This window comes from Seriola dumerili, unplaced genomic scaffold (assembly GCF_002260705.1).
Source record: "Seriola dumerili isolate Sdu_G_001 unplaced genomic scaffold, Sdu_1.0 BDQW01000191.1, whole genome shotgun sequence".
In the NCBI taxonomy this organism is placed as follows: domain Eukaryota; kingdom Metazoa; phylum Chordata; class Actinopteri; order Carangiformes; family Carangidae; genus Seriola; species Seriola dumerili.
The window spans coordinates 1,626,018-1,648,117 of NW_019174446.1; the positions used below are offsets into that span (position 1 = coordinate 1,626,018).

Consider the following 22,100-nt stretch of genomic DNA (forward strand, 5'->3'; position numbering starts at 1 on the left):
GGCAGTTCATGTTAAACACTTTAAAGGAAAATATCATAACCACAGACAGCAGGTGATCATAACATGATTAAGGCTCTTGCATGCAGGTTTTAAATCCACTTGGGGTAAATATGTAAGGTAAATATAATTCAGAGGAGGAGACATTAATAAGAAATATAGTACATGGGACAGAGGAGGAATTGGGTTTAAAATCACTAGTGAGTGAGCACAGGATCTCAGGGAAACCATAGGGGGGTGATATGTTATATAATACATGGGGTGTGATTTTTTTAATAGACCAATCAGTATTCAGATGACCTAATGCCGTCTACACAGTCCGACACACTGGGGGGCGGTGTTCGAAGTTGGTTTGTGATCCGCCAATAAACAAAAAGAGGAAGAAGAAGAAGGACAAGCCACTGGAGGCGGCGGAAGGTTCAGAGGACTTAACGACGTGTTTCCTTGAGTTTTATATTGGTGGCTATCTCCAGTAATACATTTATTTTTCACTGGTAAGGCATTAACAATTAACAATATTATGACTCTTAAACAATATCTGTCAATTATTTTCTGTATGTATTCCTCCATACTGTTCTACCTAGCTAACCTGGCGTCAGTGATAGCAACCGGCTAACAGAATGCTTGTCTCATAATTAGCAGACATTTAAATGCATGTTATATTTGTGATATAACGATAAATCTCCCAAAGGATGCAACTTTTATGTCGCTAAGGCGATCCTGTCTTCCATATTAACCACTTTCAACTGTCGCTTTTAAACGAAACCCTCGTTGTTGTAACTAAAGTTGGCTGACGTTACTGGCTTACCAGCAGTCTCATATTGTTAGGGTATCCGTATGGCAGCAATGCATAGCGGAGACTGACCTCACATAACCCACAGTGCTCATGGGTGTATGACTTTCTCAGTGTTAAAGGTTGCCGAGTAAGTTAACAAAATTACAAGAGGGTTGTGACCAAAGGGTTAATTTTGTGATTGGTGGTTGATCCCAGCCTCAGCTGGTGTAACTGCTTTTGCATTTCCAAACAGTTCAGTCCCTTGGTGCTTTCCATTTTCTTGGAAGTCATTCTTTGCAAGCCAGGTTTATATTCTCTCTCAGTTCATGGCTCATCGCCTTCTTCATGGTGTTGTGCTTATCAAATTCCTGTATAATTTCTTCAGGTCTAGCATCAGATATGGCCCGTGGGCACCAGAAGTTCCAGTCCCAGCAGAAGAATGCCAAAAAGCAGGCAGACATCAAGAAGAGCAAAGGCCATGACCAGAAGGCAGCAGCAAAGGCTGCTTTAGTATACACGTGCACTGTGTGTCGGGTATGTGCCTAGGCATAAAACAGAACATAAAATAATTATTCTCTTAAGACTTTGGTATCATTTAACCATGACTTAAGGATGGAAATCAGTAAGGCAACCGACCCGCATGCCTCCCTGTACAGAGCAATATTAATTTGTTTGTAGATTCATTGAAATTTCAAAAATTGTTAAATTAAACTCAATGTGCATGATGGATAGATGAACCATAGCTGACCCACAGGCCCTGTCTGTGCATCTTTGGGGATCTGTAACCAAATCGTAAAGCATGTACATGCTCTTGTAGACACTAATGTGAAAAGCTGGTTGAGGAGCCTTTGCCCAAATCTTTGTCTAGTCTTAGACTATCTGAAGGCCATGCCCTGTTCAGTGATTGTCCAGATGCGCATTGCAGGTATGAAAATTGGCAAAACTAAAAGTGCTTAATGAATGATCTTCTATACATTCATATGTGTCATATAATATTCCTACTTACACCACTGTCTGTGTTTGCAGCTTAATTGCACTGATTGTCTCTGTTTTGGGAATGGTGAAGTTCTAAACAATGGCTGGAATGATATAAGCAAATTCTGGCATTACTGTCTCGCTACATTTTTTTCAACCACGAAAAATGGCTCCCTGTATGTTACCTCTAAATGCAATGTTTTCTTTCCCTTATCCTGTTAAGTAATATCTTGTCCCAGTGATTACTGACCACCAAAGTAGGTAGCTGCTCTCACAGATTATGAACAAGCTGCTGTTTTTAATCTCATGGACAGTGCATCTTTGGACCTGTCGAGTTATCTTGTTGTGAAAGATATCTACCATTATGGTGCTGTTGATGTACCAGGGCAAACTGATTTTGTGAGAGTATTACTGTAAATAGTCAACACCTTTTTTCTGGTTTGTTTGTTTGTTTTTTCAAGTAATGTGGTTTTCCTTTTCATGGACTGTGTGCTTAAATGTGTATTTTCTAATTTTTCACTTTTTTTTCTTTCCACATTTCCTCAGACACAAATGCCTGACCCGAAGACCTTTAAGCAGCACTTTGAAAGCAAACATCCAAAGTCCCCAATGCCCCCAGAGTTGGCCGATGTGGAGGTGTAACAGATTGACTTCTACTTCAGTAAGACAGTTGGGGGCTGATTCAGGACAGGCTTTTACAATTTGCAGTGTTTTAGATAGAATATCTCCAATACAACTTCAATTATTCCTCATGCTGCTTAATTCACTAATTAATGCAGGGATGGTACTTAGCTGCATGTCCACGGTAACTTTCAGGATTCAATTTTTTTTGCCAGAATTTGATCCAGGATGACTACTGAAGGGAGACACACCGTAGCTAGTACCCTCTTTTGGCTTGTGCCAAACAATGTATATATTCATCCTATATTGTATGCAATATTTGTATTTCATTTCAAAATGTTATGTTTACAATACCAGCTTGTCCATGGGCTCTACCACCATTACAACATCTCAGGGCACTGTTCCAGGATGAGCTTTGAGTTCAGAAGGAAATATGAATTGGCGTTAGCTCAGCTGAACAAAGTTATGATTCTAAGATGATAATTGGAAGTCATCTGCAATCAAATCCAATATACTGTGAAACCCATAAAGGATTTTTGACTGAAATTAATTAGTGAAGCACCAGGGTTGGGCTCATAATTCTAGTTTATTCAGAAAGACTTTGGAGTTCATAGTGTTTGGAAAAAAACTCAATCAAAACCACTAATAATGTGAGTAGATTCAGATTTACTTCCAATGTGAACTGATTTTATTTTTTCCTTGCGTAGATCATTTCAAATATTTCAAGACAAGTCTGTAGTTTTTGATGATAAAAAGAATATATTAAACACATTGTGCGACACGGGTACTGAAATTGTTCATTGCATTTCCCCTTAGAGTTTCATGAAATGTATGTAGTTCATGTCCATAGTGTAATTTTTTCGTACAAGGAAGAGTTGTAAAAGTTGACCACAGAGGGCACTGCAAGTCTTCTAGCAAACCCTTCCATGACAGTTTCTTCAGCTCCTCTTTTCACAGAGCAGTGTGTTGACTGCTTAAAACATTTAATGATCTTTGTTCCTGTTAGAAGTGGTCTCTTGAGTGAATTACAGTGAAAATAAAAGTTTGCGCTGGGTGTTGTAAATGATAACAATAATGAGCTACTCCTATACCCTCAGTTTGTCATTGTAATAAGTATGTGGCATATTTATGTGCAGCACTGAAGTATTTGATCATGATTTTGTTCGTCACTGTTGTATTTTGCAGTATAACCTGTCTCACAGTTGGTAGCATATGTGAAAACAATCCCAAGTGCAGTCTCACACTCTTTAGTGTTATCCTGTCATTATGGTGCAAAAGTATTTAGACTCTGAACCTGCATTAAAAGTCTGAACTACACTACACTGTAAGTTAGCTTTGGTTCATATTTTTATATTGGTTTCTTTTCATAGCATGCGAACAGAGATTTAATTTATAGAAAGGAACTATTTTCAATACATTTGGACCTACTGGTCATTAACCACTGACATTGTATCACTGTGCTAAAGTCTGGACAGAAAACCAGCCATGTTTTTACTTTTGTAATAATATCTTTGTCCACGCAATGTAATGTATAGCCTTTTAATAAAGGTATTACTTTTATATTAACCGTCACTACAGTGTGTGTGTGTGTGTGTGTGTGTGTTTGTTTGTTTGTTAAATATATTTTTGAACAGTGCTAAAATATGTGGAAATTTCCCTCCCTATTGTGTTTCCACCTACCATACTAGCCCATTCAGTTGATGTAGAAAACCTTGTTAAAGTCGGGTTTCAGGTCTTTCTTTCTTTCAGTCTAATACACTGAAAGTAAAGTTATTTTTAGTAATAATACTCATTATGTGTAGCTAAACTAAAACTGGCACTAGATCTCACAGCCTATGTGGAACAGGTACACATACAGTACTTGAACACAGTGCCCCTTCTACAGATATAAACATGGCTCCACTTCCAAATACAGGACATGTTCTTCCATCTACATACAGACTGTAGACAACTTCATTCTGTATGTTTTATACTGATTCCAATGGGGGTTGACTTCGCTTACCTATATGATATGATATGGTGGTGAAGTTAAACAAAGACACCTTGAAAGAAAATTGTCATCTGTGTACAGACACAAAGCAGCAATTAGGTGTAAAACTCAGCACGCAAACTATATTCACAGGTAAGAATACGAGTTTTGACCTTTATAGCGGAATCTGATGAGTCCAATCAGAGGGCAGGTGATAACGTTACCTTCATAACCAGCTGCATCCGTCGGACGAACGTGAAGGAAGTTGAACTTCCAAATATGGTTAGGGTTTGGGGTTTGGACTCTCCTTCGCCGCGAGCAATGACTGCTGCAAATCAAAGTGGGCGTGGTTTGTAGGATCTGCAAGGCAGAAATTGGAGCATTCTCCTCATCTCAGCCGCAGGTGTAGTTCATTTTCAAAATGGACGACGACTTCTGTTACCCAAGTGGGTTTGCATACATACACACATAAATGTTTACCATTATTTTCTACAGCATCATCAAATATAATTAAACTGTAAACTGAAACTATAATTAAATCTGTAGCTACACAGGTGTCCACAAAAGCACCTCTTTCTATTCAGTGTCTTTACCTCACCACTGATGTCACCTCCCCACAGCAATTATGTCCTTGGACAGGTGGCAGTGTGGTGACCCTACAAATTGTGCACGATAAGAGATAAAATACATAAAAAGCCTTAATCAAACTGCATCCAAAATGATTTAACATATAGTGCTTGCAATGCCACAAATGCACCCAGAAATCCCAGATACACAAAGCTGTACTACTATGAAACTACAAAAACATGGATTAAAACACCAATCTGGTACTGTAACAGTAATAAGGTTTTAGTACTTCCTGTAGCACATTCCTAAACCAGGATATCAAGTTTGCAGGTTAGTGACTCAAGATTGAGACAAGTAACAAACTACAAAACAGAGCAGTGGGAAAAGGACAAACATGTTTTCAGTGTTATTTTATACTGATTGCTTTTTTTGGCTTTTTTTTTTTTTTTTTTTGAAAAAAGTTTAAAAAAAAAGATGTGTTTTGTGCCTAAGGGCCCCTCAAAAAGAAGATGGTGCATCTCAAGGGGTTTATCCTTACTCCAATTTAGCACTTTACTGATGTAGATATCTATTTTGCACAAAATTATAGTTGAAATTTAAGCAGCTGTGGCCAAAATATCCTGACTTTCAGTCCCTAATATGAGTCAAGCACCAAAAGCACTAGGTCCTACATTTCCCATAATCCTCCAGCCATAATCCTTAACTGTTACAAAATACAGAAGCTGAGTGACTCTTGCAGACCTATGTTTGACAACTGTGAATATTGCTGATAACTTTGAAGAAAGCTTCTGTGAAACATTTGAAATTTGGTTGTTATTTGGATGAGTGTGCGTGTGTGTTCAAGTTGTAAAAATGTGGACAAACTGGTTGCACATGTTTCTTTTTACTTTACTTGAAATCTTTTTGGTTTCATACTACAACCCTTGTGAACCACACCTTAACAAGGGAAAGGAGACTTTCACTCTTTTTTTACTGGCACCTCTGCATTTCTACAGCCAATACTCTCTCATTTGCCCTTAAATAGGTTACAAGCTTGAAATCTTGGCCCTGGGGAAAACATGACAAGGCAAAAATAGCCTCACTCTCTCCCCTTGGAAACCAACCAGAATGCAGAAATAGTAATTTCTATTAGGCAAGATATACTGTAGTTCTGTGTCCTGTGTTCTAGATTGTGATGCCCTCAGCATCCATAGCAAGTAGGGGAGACTGGGGACTGTTGCAACACTTTTTGCATTTCCCTCAGTTATTCAGAGAATATTTGGACTAGACCAACCAAACTTTTATAAAGGCCTATTAAACTGACTTTTGTCTACTAATTACAGATGCCATTTAAAGATGATTACATATGACATATCATTCAAAATATGTATTTGAATGGAAGAATTCAGATGTTGCAACTGACCCCACTCTGTTGGCTTTTATGTAAGGTAATTGAGGGTATAGAAACACTTTTAAGTGGAGCGTTACGATCATCAATATCCTTTTGAATATCAGTGAGTTGGTTCTCACCGTTATCATTATGGTTATCTTTCTTGATGAGGACGGCCTTTATAATGGTATGTGGGGTAACACTACAACTCCCATAATGTCTCTTGTTCGGTTGCCTGGGTAACGTTTGACGTCACCCCCAACCCCTGTTCCCTCCGGGCCGTGCCTTGGATTGGTGTGATTGGAGGGAAACCCCGTGGACTGTATTCACTCAGACGCGCTGAGAGAATCAGCTGTAGCTTGGTACGCCGACATCACTGCTATCTGCCAGTACTCAGGTATGATAGGACTTACAGTTTTTAAAATTGTACTTTTACGTTTGCATTAGTCATTGTTAAGTGTTCTAACTAATAGTAAAATATAGAGACAGTGGAAGTGCATTTTCTCCAAATGACTTTGGGCTATATGGAGCGGCGACAGCTATCAGACCAGCGAACAATGACTAGCTTAGCTACAATTTGGGATATGTCTAATGGCTGGTTTCAAATGGGACACAAGACGGGGAAGGCGTGTCGGGTCGAAGGTTGTCGATCAAATATTATATATATATATAACATTGGCTACAAACGTTAAACCTGTTAAGTGAAGTAATTTGCTAGGTTATTCTAATTTAAGAAGTGTGCATGTCACTCAGTGTAAATGAGCAAAGGTGACGGGAATGTATTGTCTTGGAGGAAGGATTGCTATTGCTCGCAGTTAAATATATTGTTTTTCAGTTTATGTTATAAGTTATGTTGATCTCAGTTTTAGTGTATTTGACGTTACAATTTTGCTGACAGTATATCAGTTTTATTTGCTAACGTAAGGTGGCAGATAGTGTATTAGCGAACTAACAAGAAAAGGCAAATTGTCTTTCAGCATCGGCTACCAGCCGGGCGGTTCAACTAAGATCCACACCTTTTAAAGGCTTGGCGTCGCGCTAACCAACCAAGTTCATAATCTTTTGATTTGAGGGAAACACAAATGTTTAAAGGTGTGTGGCTTCACATGGCGAGCGCGTCAGAGTAGCTGTGACAATGGGTATAATGCCTAGCCCATTTATAAAGGCTGTCTGGTTTGGAATGCTTCTGCTTCAGGAAATAGTCTGCGCCATACTGGAAATGGGTCACGAGGGCCTAAAGAAAAGCCGCCATCGGTTGATTTTCATACACTAAATCGTGCTTCTCGTCAGAGCCATGTCTGTAAATGTACTGGACGCGTTTCTGGGTCCATGTCGACTAAATGTACCGAGATTTGTCACAGCAAGCCAAGTGTAGACACGCTTTTATTTCGCACTTTTCCGCTTGTTGGGCGAGTCACAGGTAGAGGAATGGGTGTGGTGTGTGCGTCTACGGGAGAGAGGGGGGAACGCGTTTGCCCTGGAGGCAAGATCAGTTTATGTTTTACCGTGACTGTAGCTTACATGATTTCGGCGAATAGAATTCACACACCTAACTTAAGTTGTAACTACTTATTAACTTTTTTTGTTGCATAGTTATTCACTGATGTACCCGTGGGTCATGTTGCATCATGTTCATTCCTGTCGGTGTTGAAAATTTTATAATTCCTACAGATTGACAAATCCTTTTGCGTTCTGTTGGGGGTTTGTATAAGTGCTTTGGAGTGGTGGAAGTAATGCTGTAATATAGAAAAAGTCATTAACACATTTGTGTGTTTGTCAGGGTAATATTTGTTGCTTTTCAAGGAAATTTCTTAACTCTTTCTGTTTGAAACATGCAACTATTTGTGTGCTTCCGCAAATGGTGTTTGTAATGTGATCTGTGATGGGGCTTTTTTTTGTGTGTGTGTGTTTTATTTATTTTATTCTCAGTTTATTTGATCAGTCAACTTGATATATGGTGTCATCAGTGTTAGAATTAGTTTTCTTTAGATATTTCAGGTCAGATTTAGAGCATGTCACGCTGCATGTACTGCATGGAAAAAATGTGATTGATTCTGTGGAAGCCTGCTGGCTATTTTAGATGGGTCAAACGGATGTAGGCTATTGATGTAATTATAATTCCTGTGTATTTGTGTAAGTGTAAAAGAAGTAATGTACCAGCATACATACATTTCTTGATAAAGGTAAAATATGTCACAACATTCCGTTATAAATGCACCATTATGGTATCATATTCTCCAAATGTGAGGTAACATGGTTGTTTGGTACAGACCCCAGCAAAAATCATGATTTTATTTTAATCCAACTACATCTTTGCTTAGTGCATCTTTCCATTTAGCGAATGAAGATGCAATTCAAACAATTAATATATTCTAGTGTCTTTAGCTTAAACTTAAGTCGGTATACTTTTGTTCTCACTTACTCTGTTTAGTTGATAGCCCTTGCAATACTTCACTGTTCAATTTCTTTTGTTAGCTGCCATAGCCTTGAACTGCCATGGTGTGCATCAGCGTTTCCTTGTACAAGTATTTCGTAAGGAGAGCAGCAAGCCTCAGAAATTGTAGTTAGATCATGTGCTACAACTTCAGTTAAATCAGTTTAGTTAGCATGGAGTGGTTGCTTCTCTGGACTGAGAAGAGACCCACATCTATTCATGTATACAGATTAGAGTCAGCAAAGATGATGTGTCTTTTCTTGATCATTTAGACCATTCATTTGGCTCATTACATGCTCTTAAAATTCTATTTTCACATGTTTTTGCTCACATTTAGTAATGGTACTTCTGTAAATAGGTACCATTGGGAGGGTGCAGTACCCTTGCTGTTCACTTAATTGACCTCAGCTGTCCTCTCCTCTCTGCTTGTCTTCTTCCAGTGAGCAGTCATGAGCGAGGCACCCCAGAAGGAACTGGTGCAGAAGGCCAAGCTGGCCGAGCAGGCTGAGCGTTACGATGACATGGCTGCTGCAATGAAGGCTGTTACTGAGGATAGTGAGCAGCTTTCAAATGAGGAACGTAACCTGCTGTCAGTTGCCTACAAGAATGTGGTGGGTGCCCGCCGCTCCTCGTGGCGTGTGGTGTCCAGCATTGAGCAAAAAGCTGAGGGCAGCGAAAGGAAGCAGACCATGGCCAAAGAGTACCGGGAAAAGATTGAGAAAGAGCTGAAAGATATCTGCCAAGATGTGCTGGTGAGATTGCTAACATTTTATTATACAACATTACTTTACCTGTTATAGTATCCATATCTTAAATGTTCTTTACAGTTTTATTAAGACATGACTGGGCAAATGTTAACTATTCAGTCTAATCTGATATTGTGCAGTATCAGATGAGCATTTTACCTCAAACACAAGCTGAATTTAATAATCCAAAGCAAATGTGATTACAAGATTTTGGCCATGTCAAACTGATAAGAGGCAAAAGCAAGGCTTTAAAGAGATTTTACCTCAGGCAAATTACTTAACAGTCATCTCCTTTTGACATTCACATTATGTGAAGAAATACTGGAGGACTAAGGAGTGAGTTGAACTCCATTCATACCTCATTTTAGCAGTTCATGTTGTTAGATGTGTCATTTCTATCAACAAGACACAATGGACCCTGTAGAGAAGTGCCACGCCTAGACAGCTTCATATCTGTGCCTGACTACAGCTTGTCATCAGTGATGATCTGTGGTTTATCAAGGCATTCTTCTGCACATGTGCCACTGTAATGGGAAAAAATGTTGAAGTGGGGTGAGAGTAGGCAAGAAGAAGTTTTTTAAACAGCTTATAGTTATCGATTTGGTTCATTATTCATAGTCTGAGTCAGTCATTTCCTTCAGCATTATGTGAGGTGTAAAGTGTGTTAAGCCTGTCAAGTAGGCCTGACTCTTATTACACCTGCAACAGCAATAGAAACTCCTAAATATAATGCAATCCACTACAACCCTATCAGTAACTATGACGCCAATGCTAAAACATAATTGAATTAACACCTCTGTGACAGTGTCAACAAAAACCAAACATTAAAGGTATAGGCCTTAAAATTCTCTGGCAATGTGCTTGAATTTTGGCATGGGGCCATTTTAGAGAAAAAAAAATTCCTACATATTTTTTATTTTTACTTTTGCATAGCCAGTCAAAAGTTTGGAGCTCCAGACTTTTGAGTGGTACTGTATGTATCCAGCCATAAGGAACCCTTTATTAACCGTTTTTTACACTTAGCAATCCACGTGATACCTCTACTTTAAAAAAGCACTGCAAATAATAAGCTATTCATTTTAATTCTAATTTGTTGGTGGCTTGACAACAGTCGGCCTATTATGCTGCATACACTGTAGACCAACAGAGGAATGAACATTGAAAAGTTTGAAAGGTAGGCATATTGGATATTCTTTATAGCTATGAAAGTTGTTCTTGGATTTGGATAAAAGTATTAGACTACAGTTTCTGACTGAGGAAAGAATGAGTAGTGCATTTTTCTGCCATTTGGACCTTCCCCTTCAGACCTAGTAGCAATCAACACTCAATGATGTTTAGTTTTTTTGGGGGGGGGGGCAGTATAGCCTTATACATTATAGGATACAGGTTGTAATCTGATTCGTAGCTGCTGAAGGATTCAATGTCGTTGCACTTTGACTGTTAATACTTCTGTTCACACAGAAATTAGTAACTTTTTTATGAGTTATTAAGATGAAACAGCCAATAATATTGTATTACTTTTAAAATTTTCATATTCTAAAGCCTTAATCAGACTTTCATGTTTTTATCAAACTGCCAGCACCTTTTTCCTGTTCAGAGGAGAGTGTTTTATGAGAGATTAAACATACAAGACACAATCCTCAATGAAGCCTTCTGTTTCCACTACATGTGGAGATGATAAGATGATAAATAGTGGTCCTTTTTTAATAAACCTGGGGCATCCCAGGTTTAATCCCCCAGAGGAAGCAGACTAGACTACACACAGTTAATAAATCTGACACGTGTTATATACCCCAGAATTCAAGGCTTTCTTGGCACAGCTCCGCTTACTCTTAAGAAAAGTACCAAATTTCCACAGATATTGAAGTTTTACTAGTTCATTGGTTTTTGTATTGGAGGTACTATAGCCATCTGTAGGACCTTTGCTACTCTGTTCTTCTCTCTGCCTGTGTATTATCTGCCTGATGACTCACAAGGACCTAATCCTATAATGACAGCAGCTGAGCACCAGCATTCTGGCTCGCTGATCTCCACTTCGGCTGAATGGCCTTATGGGGACCAAAAGAGAGAGGGCATATAAAGAGGGGTGTAGGACAGGATTACGGCTGTGGTGTACTTGAAGCAGATTAGATGTGGTGGGACAACAGCTTCTACAAACTAAAGACATTTTTATTCTTGTTCTGTATGACCACTCTGAAAGGCAGGTGAAGAGCCAGCCATCAGAGATGGACAGACATGATGAATCAATGGGGAAAATAGCACATACCCTTGGACAGTTACTTGTCCGTGTTATTACACTTGTTATGGAAATTATGGAAGTAGCTGTGCAAAGTCAAAGAGACCATGACTACCTGACAAATATTTGTGTAAAGTGAGCATGCTTATTGGTTGTTCAAACCAATAGCAAACATGGGTTTTCCGGAGTTTCTCGTTTTTGTGTGGAAGTGGTATAAGCGGACACATTATAAGGGAGAGACAAGCAAATGATGGTGATTGTATGACACGGCTGTTCCGCCCTTCCCCTCAATAAGCCAGCCATCTCCCCAATTTGCACAGCTACTTCCATAATTTTCATGCTTTGTAACAACCGAACCAGAAACATCAACCAAATGGTGTTGCACTGACGCAAGCAAAACCTTGCACATGCTCAGTGAAAGTATAACCTGTTGGGGGAAAAAAGCATTTGAAACCTTATTTTCGGGCAAAGTCACCAAACCTATAAAGCGTTTATCAGATTTGACAGGTAATTTTATCATTTTTCATTTCCTGGTGACTATTGAAAGTGCAGTTATGGCTCTCTCCCCATTCATTTAGATGGTCTTGTTGGCTTGAACTAACTGCCCAGAGGTGTTGCCAATGTGGCTGCTGAGTGGCAAGACTTGCCAATAAGGACTTGGGTATAAGTCTGGTTGGAACAGAGGTTGTATTTATTGACACATTACATGTTCTTTCCCAATGGATATTTTACAAAGTTGTAGCTGTCTTTGAAAGCCAGCTCTGCTTTCTTATCTATGACACACTGATCAAGTCAAAGTAAACTACCTTGGTGTACACTGTACCCACTCCTTTTAAGGTAAGCCTTTAAGAAATGTTTTGATTTTAACAGGGCTTATAGTGTGATCTAATGCTAACAGTGGTGTACTAGGCTTGCTGCCCCATGCTGCTTGAGCATACATGATGGCATGCGCAAGCAGCATTGAGCAAGCTTGTGCCCACATACACCCATGATGGTCCCTTTGACTGATATAAATTACATTTGCAGGGTGTGCTTCAGAGACAATACATGGCTCTGTTGTCTGTTCCTCAGAACTGAGACTTTCACATCTTTGCTTGCCCACGTTGCCCTTTCTGTGAACCTTTCTTCAATCCTTGAATGTAAAAAGGATATTGAGGAAGATATAATCAAATTGGCAGTACAATTAATGAAAATATAAGTTTCATTTACTCTCAACATTCCTGCCATGGTGGTAGTTTGATTTTAGCTATGACCTTGTAAGTGGCCCAGTTCTGGACTGAGATCCCAAAGGGCTTCCCTGAATCCTCACATCAGTCTGAGAGCATTCTGCAAATGCAGGCTCTTACATCAGCCTCGTTTATTTCATTATACTTGGGATAATGTATAAATTCGCTGTGTAATGAGTGGGATCTTGTAGAACTTGCAAAAATCTTTGTATTCATTTGGAAAATTGGTCTATGTTTGAACTACTAATATCATATGGTGGTTGTGTGCTGATCCTACATTTTATTCTTTTTCAGACCAAATCTATGCATTTTCCATCATGTGACCTAAATGACAACTTATGTCATCTACCCACGAACCCAGGCTCAGCCCATTACATTACTATTCCTATGTAGAGAGGCCCGTAACTTGTCTAACACCGACTCAACCCATAGTTTTAGAAATCAACAGGCTTTTTAAATTTAAGGGCAGGTCTGGGTTGGGTTTCTTAATAACATATCATCACTAATGCCATGGGAAATTGTGCTTTCCTGCTTTTCTTTTAAAGCTGTAGGTCACAGTTAGTTCTTCATGGCTGATGGGGAGACGCAACATGGAGATGTCCGCAATGAAACTACATGAAAGTCCACAGACATGAGGAGCTAAAATCTACACTTTATATTAAGCATTGATTCAGGTTTCTTTAAAGGCAGTGTTTAATCCTCTTGTTTAATCTGTCCTTCTTTACAGCTAGTGTGCTATGGTACACTCCCACCACTTAGCGCTATAGATTCCCTGCCAGCTAGTATTCAGATTAGCAACAGGGAGAGGCTATCAAGTGGTGCATGCTTGTGATGTAAAGAGCCAAGCTGGGCTCTGAGTGACCTACTTCCTCAGCAAAAGCTCATCAGGAGTTCAGCAGCCTGGCTCTCTGCTCTCTTTTCCACCCCCACCATCTTTCATCCATACTCCCATCCTCTCTCTCCACCCTATTTCACCCTCCACTTTTTACTCTCCTGTCCAGCCTGTCCCTTTCTCCTCCCCCATACTTTCATGGCATCCACCATCCACACATATCCACCCCCCTTCAGTGGTCTCTGAAGCATCTGTGATGGTGCTCAGGCAAAGTCTGACGCTCAAGCCCTTAGGCAATTGGACGTAGTCAGCTTGTCTCTACCCTCATTTAGGTCTGATGGGAAATAATGCTTTGAGATGCTGGCGATGATGTTTATTTGAATCAGTTGAAATAACTACCACTGCTCTTGTGGGGTCAGTGGATAAGTGATGCCTTTAAGTGGCAAATGAGCATTATAGTAATTAGTGTTAAAATTGCCTTCTTCATAAATGAATTGTTTACACATTTTATACCCATAGTTGGCGACCACAATTCAACTCTGCTGATTTCAATCTCTGCTAGCCCCAGTTGTAAAGCAAGTTATATACATTACAGATGACACACTGGATTATATATCTTAGACAGTTGTTCTTTCCTAACAGTCTGTTTTGTTTGTTTTCTGCCACAGGGTCTCTTGGACACTTATCTCATTCCCAAAGCCACTGCAGCAGAGAGCAAAGTCTTCTATTTGAAAATGAAAGGAGATTACTACCGCTACTTGGCTGAGGTGGCTACAGGAGAAGAGAAGACATGTAAGCTCTATACTAAATCCCATTTTATACTGTGTGCGTGTGTAGAAGGTGGTGGGGATTTATTTCATCTTCATCATTTATGTATATGTACGTTTTGCTGGCTGGAACACTGGATTGTAAGAACTGATATCTGCAACTCCTAGCAAAGCCAAATAAGACGTATTAGACAAGATCCTATTAAATGAACACTTAAGTATCAGGATAAGCTTTATGACATTGGCTCCTCGATGATTACAATAGTATCACAGTATACGCCTCTGGTAGTGAGAAAGGAAGGAGAGATGTACTTGAATGGTAACGTTTTCTGTCATTGTTGTTGACTGTTAATTGTTAACAACTAGTGGGTCAGTTTAGGTAATAGATGCCTGTAGTAAGGTAGAAGGGGAACTTTAAGCAGAGATGTTCTTGTAAATTTAACCTGAAGTGAAACTGGCAGGCTCCTTACAGGCTTTAAAGAGGTCTGTCACTGAATCTATTGCTTCAAGACGCCAGGTCTATCTTAGGCTAGTCTTTTTTTAGTTGACTTAAGCTCAAAGAAATATTCTGTTTGGGGTAATTTAGTCCTTTTTGATAACCATTCTTCTGTTTCAGTTCCATTCCTATTCTTTTAACCTTTTTGCCCTCTAGTAAGAATTACAAAAATGATTTAAGCATTAATGAGTAAATAAAAAATGAATACACTTTTGTAATGAAAAGGCTATTTCTGTATTTTTAATTTTATTTATTTATATTTATTTATAAACTCATCTTTTTCTCACTCATGTTTTGGCCACACAGTTGTTTGAGTTTTCAGCTGCCTTGTTTTAATGGTTTATGAAGCAAACAGGTTTGGGAAACCGCTTTGGTAATTTATAGCGAATTCGGACAACACATTTATTCATAAAATGACAACTAGGATGTTTGAGTTGGTTTTAGGAAAGACCAACTTATATGTTTATTTTAAAGATTAAATGAGCAAGATATAATGTGTTAGTTAGTGAGCTGGTAGGTTATGGTTTTGTTACCAGACCAAAGCAGGCTAGCTGTTTCAATCTGTCTCCAGTCTTTATGCTAAACAAAGCTAATAGGCTGCTGACGGTAGTTTTAGTTTTCACAGGCAGATATGATTGGTATTGATCTTATCGAAATGTGCAAGAAAGCTTAAAGAATATTTCCCAAAATCTTCAACTTACTTCTTAAAACCTGTCTTGAATTAGGCTGATCACTTCTGCTCTGAGATGGTTTTATGAAACACTTTAATCCTGGTTCAGTTTGTTAAACTTGTTTGAATTTCTACTAGAACTCTTCTTTTCTGACCCACCTTCATGACACGCCCCTTTGGCTGCTGGTGTGTGTGTGCACGCTATTGTCTTCTACTTACCTACGTATCAGTTTCACAGGTCATAACTTGTGTCTCCACTTTCACTAGGGCAGGAATCAAGTGAAAGATTTTATAAGACAGAGAAGATTAGACAGGACAGAATAAAAATGGACTCATCAATTGTTTTTAGTGACATTTTTCCCAACCATGTCAGTCTGTTTTGCATTTTAGACCGAAATTAGATCTTAAAACCGCTGCCCTAGAAACCTTCCTGAAACCTCTTGCTTATTTTTTCGTTAAGCTTGTTGAGGTCATATTCAACTCACTACAGGAAATATTACCTGAAAGTGTAGTATTCTATTTAAAAGCATCTGCTTTATAAATCCCGTCACTATGACGACCAGCTTCTCGCCTCATCACCAAAGGTGTAGCCACTGTAAGAAGAGAGTTTATTTAGGCCTTCGGAAACAATTGTGTGGTTAATCTCACAACAAGGTACCTCCCTTGTGCTCTTCACCCAACAGTAATACCACAGAGAGGTGTGGCCCTTCTACAGTATTAGTCATCAGTTATTCCAATTGTATTGCTGTAGTGTGTTGGAAAAATGATTACTTTTTAAAACGTGACTTAAACTTTTTAAAGACAGTTTTAGTAAAGTATTGATTCAACTTTATCTGACTTCAGTTGCTTATAAATAGGAGTATAAATGCAGTTTGTCAGCAGCACCACAAACTACACTCTTCAAAATGATCATAAAGTATAATCAACACCTCTCTGAAATGGTTTCAACAAAAACTGAACACAACCTTTATGGAAGTTGGATTTATTACAGGACACATTCTTCATTGCATTAGTTTTAGATAGGTGTACATAGTAAACTAGCAACTGAATGTGTTGTATTGTTTATGTTCTTTTTATACGATGTATGAAAGATTATAAATGGTCACTTGACTGTTATAATGTTTAGGTTCCATAATTCTCATGCTTTTTGTTTCCTCTTAGCCATCATTAAAGACTCACAGGTTGCCTACCAAAAAGCCTTTGATATCAGCAAAGAGGAAATGCAGCCCACGCACCCAATCCGTCTTGGTCTCGCCCTCAATTTCTCCGTTTTCTACTATGAGATCCTCAACTCACCTGAACAGGCCTGCCAGCTGGCCAAACGCGTAAGTTCATAACACCACATAACTCTTTGTATTTGTGAGGATACTAAATTGCTCAATATAATGCCAATGTATTAATATCTTGCATTATTATGATTAAAATGCTTGTGTTTTGAATTCCTGTAGGCTTTTGATGATGCCATTGCAGAGCTCGACACACTGAGTGAAGATTCATACAAAGACAGTACACTAATCATGCAGCTACTGAGAGACAACTTGACAGTAAGTTTCATTTCAACTGCAAATACTTAGTTTTATGTGGTTCATCTGTCAATTATTTTTTTCAGTTGATTGTTTAGTGTAAAATGCCTCCCAGAGCCCATGCTGATGTTTTAGTCCAAAACACAAAGATGTTAAGTTTGCAATCAAAGGCATGTAAGAGAACCAGAAAATATTTACTTTACAGGAGCTGATACCAGAGATTATTTTGCCATTTTTGCAAAAGAATTGTCTATACATTAATAAACAATCAAAATTGTTGCAGATTCATTCTCTGGTGATTGAATAATCTATCTTTGCAGCTCTCATTGAAACAACATTCATGTGAGCTGTTTTTTCTCATTAATCTATAACGTGTGTAATAAACAGTGTGGCCTTCAGACACCTTGATGACAGGGTGACCTGATAGCCATATGGTTAGGGCTCATACCACATGGGCGCAAATGCCTGGAGCAGTGAGTCCCCGGTTGGACTTTCTCTCTCCACCCACATTTCCTGTCTGTTACTATCCAATAAAAAGGACATAAAAATCCCCAAAAAACCACCTTGATGATACAAAAAATTAGAGATAAGGTGTTTGTAACATTTTTGGAGCCATTCAAATGGCATACACTGTATATAGCCGCAGCAATACGAAACCAGTTTCATCCACTTAAATCGTCAGTTCACCCACATTTTCTCATTTGCATCAGGTGATATCTAGCATCTAGAATAAAAAATAGGTGTACTCAATAAATATTAATTGTATTTGAAGACTTATGTATGGTGTCTGATGTGGGTCAGTGTAAGGTGTTAAATGTTGTATGTTTTGTTGCTAGGGTTGTGGGTCTTTGTTTTGTGGATAAGTGTATATGATGTACAATGTACACCTAATTTGGAAAGTTTAAATAAAATCTTTTTAAAAAGAGATTACAGAGACAAATATTTAAACATGGGCAAATAAAAACATAATTGTTAGGTTAGCACTGCTAGATACCCGCTTTTCAGCAGTTAAGTGCAAGAAAGGCCTAGAAATTGTTTGAGGAACATTCAGGTAATGTTCTTGAAAAGATATCGATTGAACACCTTTGCTACAGACTCTAGTATCTACACAAGGGTACACAACACATTTGTATCTGACAACTTACTAATAACTAGAATAAATAAATATGCGTTACTCCTAAGTCTCCTTTCAAATTAAAATCCAAATATTTTAAAGATCAGCTATTAATGGATGTTTCCCTCTTCCTCACCCTCCCACCACTACCAATTCCCCGGTCCCCCCTTTGACCCTTCTGTTCTCCTCCCTCTCACTATGCTTCTCTCCTCAGCTGTGGACCTCTGATAACCAGGTTGAGGGAGAGGATACAGAGGAGCCCAGAGAATGAGCCAGACCCCCATAGGCACCCCTGTCTGCCTGCCATCGTCCCAGCTCATCTTCATCATCAACACTGAGACCACCTCACTATCATCATTGTCATCCAACTCTCTCCATCTTTTTCTATTTAGGTGTCTCAACACTCATCTCTCTCCTATCGGTTTACGGTTTCATCTTTTGTAGTAACTGTAGGGAAAGGGGATGGGGATTGAGGATATGTTTTAAATTGTTTAGTGGGAGGGTCCATGTGGAAGGGTAAAGTATATTTCGGGTTGGTTGCCTGTCTGCTGACCTTTTTTTTTTTTGTGTGTGTGTGTGGGAGCAATAGGGGTGTTGTATTACTAAGGTGGTGGGTGAGAGGGCAAATTCTCGACTCATGAAACATGCAGCAGGTTGAGTTTTTAGAGTCAGGTAACAGGTTATACTATATATGTATTCTATTCATATTAATGGTCTTATTCTTGATTAGCACCATTTTTTGATGACAAACCTGTGGTTTCACAAAATCAGGAGTTGGCTTCTCACACCTGAGCAGACAGCCGCAGTTATTCTGTACTAGACAAGAAGAATGACAGCAGAGGAAGATAGTAGAGGGAGCAAAGGGGAGTTGCTGGAGAGGGAAGGCAAGGTTTTGTTGGAACACAAAGGTTACATTCCGTTTACTGTCCGTCGCTCAACTTTCTTCTCTATTATTTTGTTCTGTTTTCGGGTGACCTGCTTTTGTATTTCTATGTATCACTTATGAGGTATAGAAAAATTTGAAGAACAAAAGAGCACACAAGCTTGTTATTGTTGCTGTTTTGTATGAGCACAGCAGTAAAAAAAAAAAAAAAATCCCACATGCTTATCTAGTTGCTGCTTTTTCAAATTAAGATTTTTATTTGTTTTGTCTTTTATTCTCCTTTTTTCTTTCAATACTTGCCTAAACTGCATGTTGGTAAGAAGTAGTTTGTGGAGATGTGAGGAAGGTTGTTGTCTGGCTGGCTAGCTTTGTTCATGTCTTTGTAATTTTCATACTGAACACCCAAGCCTAACTGTTATTTGGGGGGAAATGTGTAATTTCATGTAAGTGGAATTAAAAAAAAAAAAAAAAAAAGTTTTGACTTGTATGTTTTCACATGTTGGTCCTAAGTTGTCTAACAATCCTGGAGGTTTTTTTTTTTTTTTTTTTTTTTTTTTTTTTTTTACATTTACAGTCTATGATCCAATCTATTATTTACATTAATGAATTTCAACTCTGCAGTGGTTGTCTTTCCTCAAAAACCAGTAGGTTTGTGGTGGTAAATCTAGCAAGTATTTTAACTTGAAGATCTATTTTCTGTGAATTGCTGTACAAGAATAAATGAGTCACACTAAGGTGGAGGCCGGGAGCAGAGGAGACCCACAGAAAGTCCTCCCTCTTTTTTTGTACACCAGTTTGAGTCAGTGTCTCCAATGCAAATACTCCACTGTTGTCAAAGAGGCTTTTTGTTCCTTTGTAACGCATCCTCCTTGACCTACATCATACAGACTTGTTCTTGAAGGAATAATCAAGGATTTCTTTGTCCACATGAAAATATAAAACCCTTGAATTCACTGGACTTTTGGAGACTAGACATGCAGTCTACTGCTCATTCACATCCAAAGCTAATCAAAGAACACTGAGCAGAGCAATAGGGTGATTAACTAAAGGCTCAACCATGAGCCTTATGTCTTGTTCCACAAGCAAGAAGCCAGTCGGTTTGCTTCACTGCCACTGTTTGAACAGCTAAAGGAAAGAACTTTAAAACTTTCCATCTACATAACTCTCTGGGTGTGTCTGCTCAAATGCCATGGACAGTACTTGGGAGGAGGGCACAGCAAAACTGTCGCTGAGGATTGTTGAGCTGCAGTGCCATCTCATAATCCAACCCAGAAAATATAGTCATGACAGGGACAGTTCAGAAAGTTACAGATGTCATAGAGTTATGTTAAAGAGCATCTTTGATGAGCTCATTCTGTGCAGAGAGCTCCCAGCAGACTTTGCTTCTTATTCAGACAGCATATATCTATCCAAGCTAACATTAAACTGTGTGTTATGGGTGATGCAAAATGTGCTGTTAATTACATAATGACCCTGTAATAGATAGATTTTGGCTATGTTGTATTTTCCAGAGCGCTGTTAGAATCATCAGAAACAGGTTGAGAAAATGTATCGTGGTTGTGTAGTTTTCGTTCCTTGCTGCCCCCTGTTGGTAATAATGAGTTCCGCCTACCTGACGAGAAGTGCCGGAGTCTCGCGGGAGTACGGACAGGGAAACGGCATTTTAATGATTCGTAAGGAAAACTATGGGTACTACTATAACCATAAAAATACTCACTATCAGGTTAATCTATAACGGTAGATGATGGTCTTATGAAATTTAAGGTCATTGATCATTTTTTTAGATTACACAGGAATAGCGTGTCCTTGATAAAAAATCATCTAAACCTGCAGTATTTCTGTAGGCTGGCTCTTTCATAGTCTTTCAGTAGCTCTAAATAAAATATGAGCAGGCAACACCACTTGATTTTAAGTGTGCACAATCTGAGAGGAATGATGCAATATTTCGTAGAGCTGGCCCTTTTATTTCAATCAAGGTGAGTGTAACGTATAAAATACAGCTGGGCCCATGTCAAGCCAAAGCAGCGCTAAATATGAAGTGGAAACAGTAGCCTATTTGATTCATAAACAAACTTAAACCTAATTCATCCAAGGTGAGCTTCAAAACAACTTGTCCTTTTCTTTTCAGAGTAAAATAATTTAAATTACTTTTCAGTTACAAAGCATTGAAGGTGAAATGTATCATATGATACTACTTCCTTTTGTTTTATGGATAGCTCTGCTTTTACCATTCTGACTGAATGTAAACTGCACTCCTTGAAAGATGAATCACAACAATTCTTTCATTTGCAATGATTATGAAGACTTACTGTCACAGAGAAACATGTTAATTATGGAGTCACAGGAGTACCAAAAAAAAAGAGAATAAATCAGCCTAAAGAAGAGTAAATAAATTAATACATACATGTGGAAATATAAAAACAACGAAGAGCATTTTCATTTTAACATTTATTTGTTCAATTATTTCTGTATATATTTTTAAAAATATATATAAATATATGCTGTTTACAATATACAATATATCTGCCATAGAAAAAAAAGGTCTGGTGTCTAGCCAGGTGTGAACAAGGCCAGGTGTGAACACGGCCTACTTCCTTTGTCTGCATTAAAAAGTTCCTGGCAGGATTCATGTATGCAGGAATTGACTACTCAACCCACCTGAAGCCAGTTGATTAACATATTGGCCCTTCAAATACTAATAAAAGCAACAGAGAAAAATAAAGTTATGTATGGGAAACACTGTGAGAATTATAAAAATATTTTCAGTTCATTATGACACTGTGACAAATTAGGCTGTGGTAGACGACATCAGTTGAGTAGGCAGGTCTGCAATGTGGTCCAGGACACTTTCACATATACACACGCTAAAAGAATATGGCTATATGCAGCCCAGACAATAA

At 38.6% G+C, this 22,100-nt stretch overlaps 2 protein-coding genes across 2 annotated transcripts; both read left to right on the top strand.

The window, feature by feature from the left end:
* Window positions 1-386: 386 nt before the first annotated feature.
* LOC111227745 (zinc finger protein 706) lies at window positions 387-3,934 on the top strand. Its single transcript, XM_022753436.1, has 3 exons — window positions 387-491; window positions 1,158-1,306; window positions 2,294-3,934. Exons 2-3 carry the CDS (start codon window positions 1,172-1,174, stop codon window positions 2,387-2,389), a joined length of 231 nt encoding a protein of 76 aa, XP_022609157.1. The 5' UTR covers window positions 387-491; window positions 1,158-1,171; the 3' UTR covers window positions 2,390-3,934.
* A 2,630-nt stretch (window positions 3,935-6,564) lies between these two features.
* Window positions 6,565-19,429, top strand: LOC111227664 (14-3-3 protein zeta-like). The gene is made up of 6 exons (XM_022753265.1): window positions 6,565-6,670; window positions 9,148-9,459; window positions 14,416-14,539; window positions 16,842-17,005; window positions 17,129-17,224; window positions 18,532-19,429. The coding sequence occupies exons 2-6, from the start codon at window positions 9,157-9,159 to the stop codon at window positions 18,586-18,588; spliced, it is 744 nt and encodes a 247-aa protein (XP_022608986.1). The 5' UTR covers window positions 6,565-6,670; window positions 9,148-9,156; the 3' UTR covers window positions 18,589-19,429.
* Window positions 19,430-22,100: the final 2,671 nt, after the last annotated feature.

What these genes read in the sequence shown, in the direction of transcription:
- LOC111227745 (XM_022753436.1), top strand. Translation starts at nt 1,172, where the DNA reads ATGGCCCGTGGGCACCAGAAGTTCCAGTCCCAGCAGAAGAATGCCAAA. An exon ending in ACACGTGCACTGTGTGTCGG is followed by an intron (nt 1,307 to 2,293) that starts GTATGTGCCTAG and finishes ACATTTCCTCAG; the next exon opens with ACACAAATGCCTGACCCGAA.
- LOC111227664 (XM_022753265.1), top strand. Translation starts at nt 9,157, where the DNA reads ATGAGCGAGGCACCCCAGAAGGAACTGGTGCAGAAGGCCAAGCTGGCC. An exon ending in TACAGGAGAAGAGAAGACAT is followed by an intron (nt 14,540 to 16,841) that starts GTAAGCTCTATA and finishes GTTTCCTCTTAG; the next exon opens with CCATCATTAAAGACTCACAG. An exon ending in TACTGAGAGACAACTTGACA is followed by an intron (nt 17,225 to 18,531) that starts GTAAGTTTCATT and finishes TTCTCTCCTCAG; the next exon opens with CTGTGGACCTCTGATAACCA.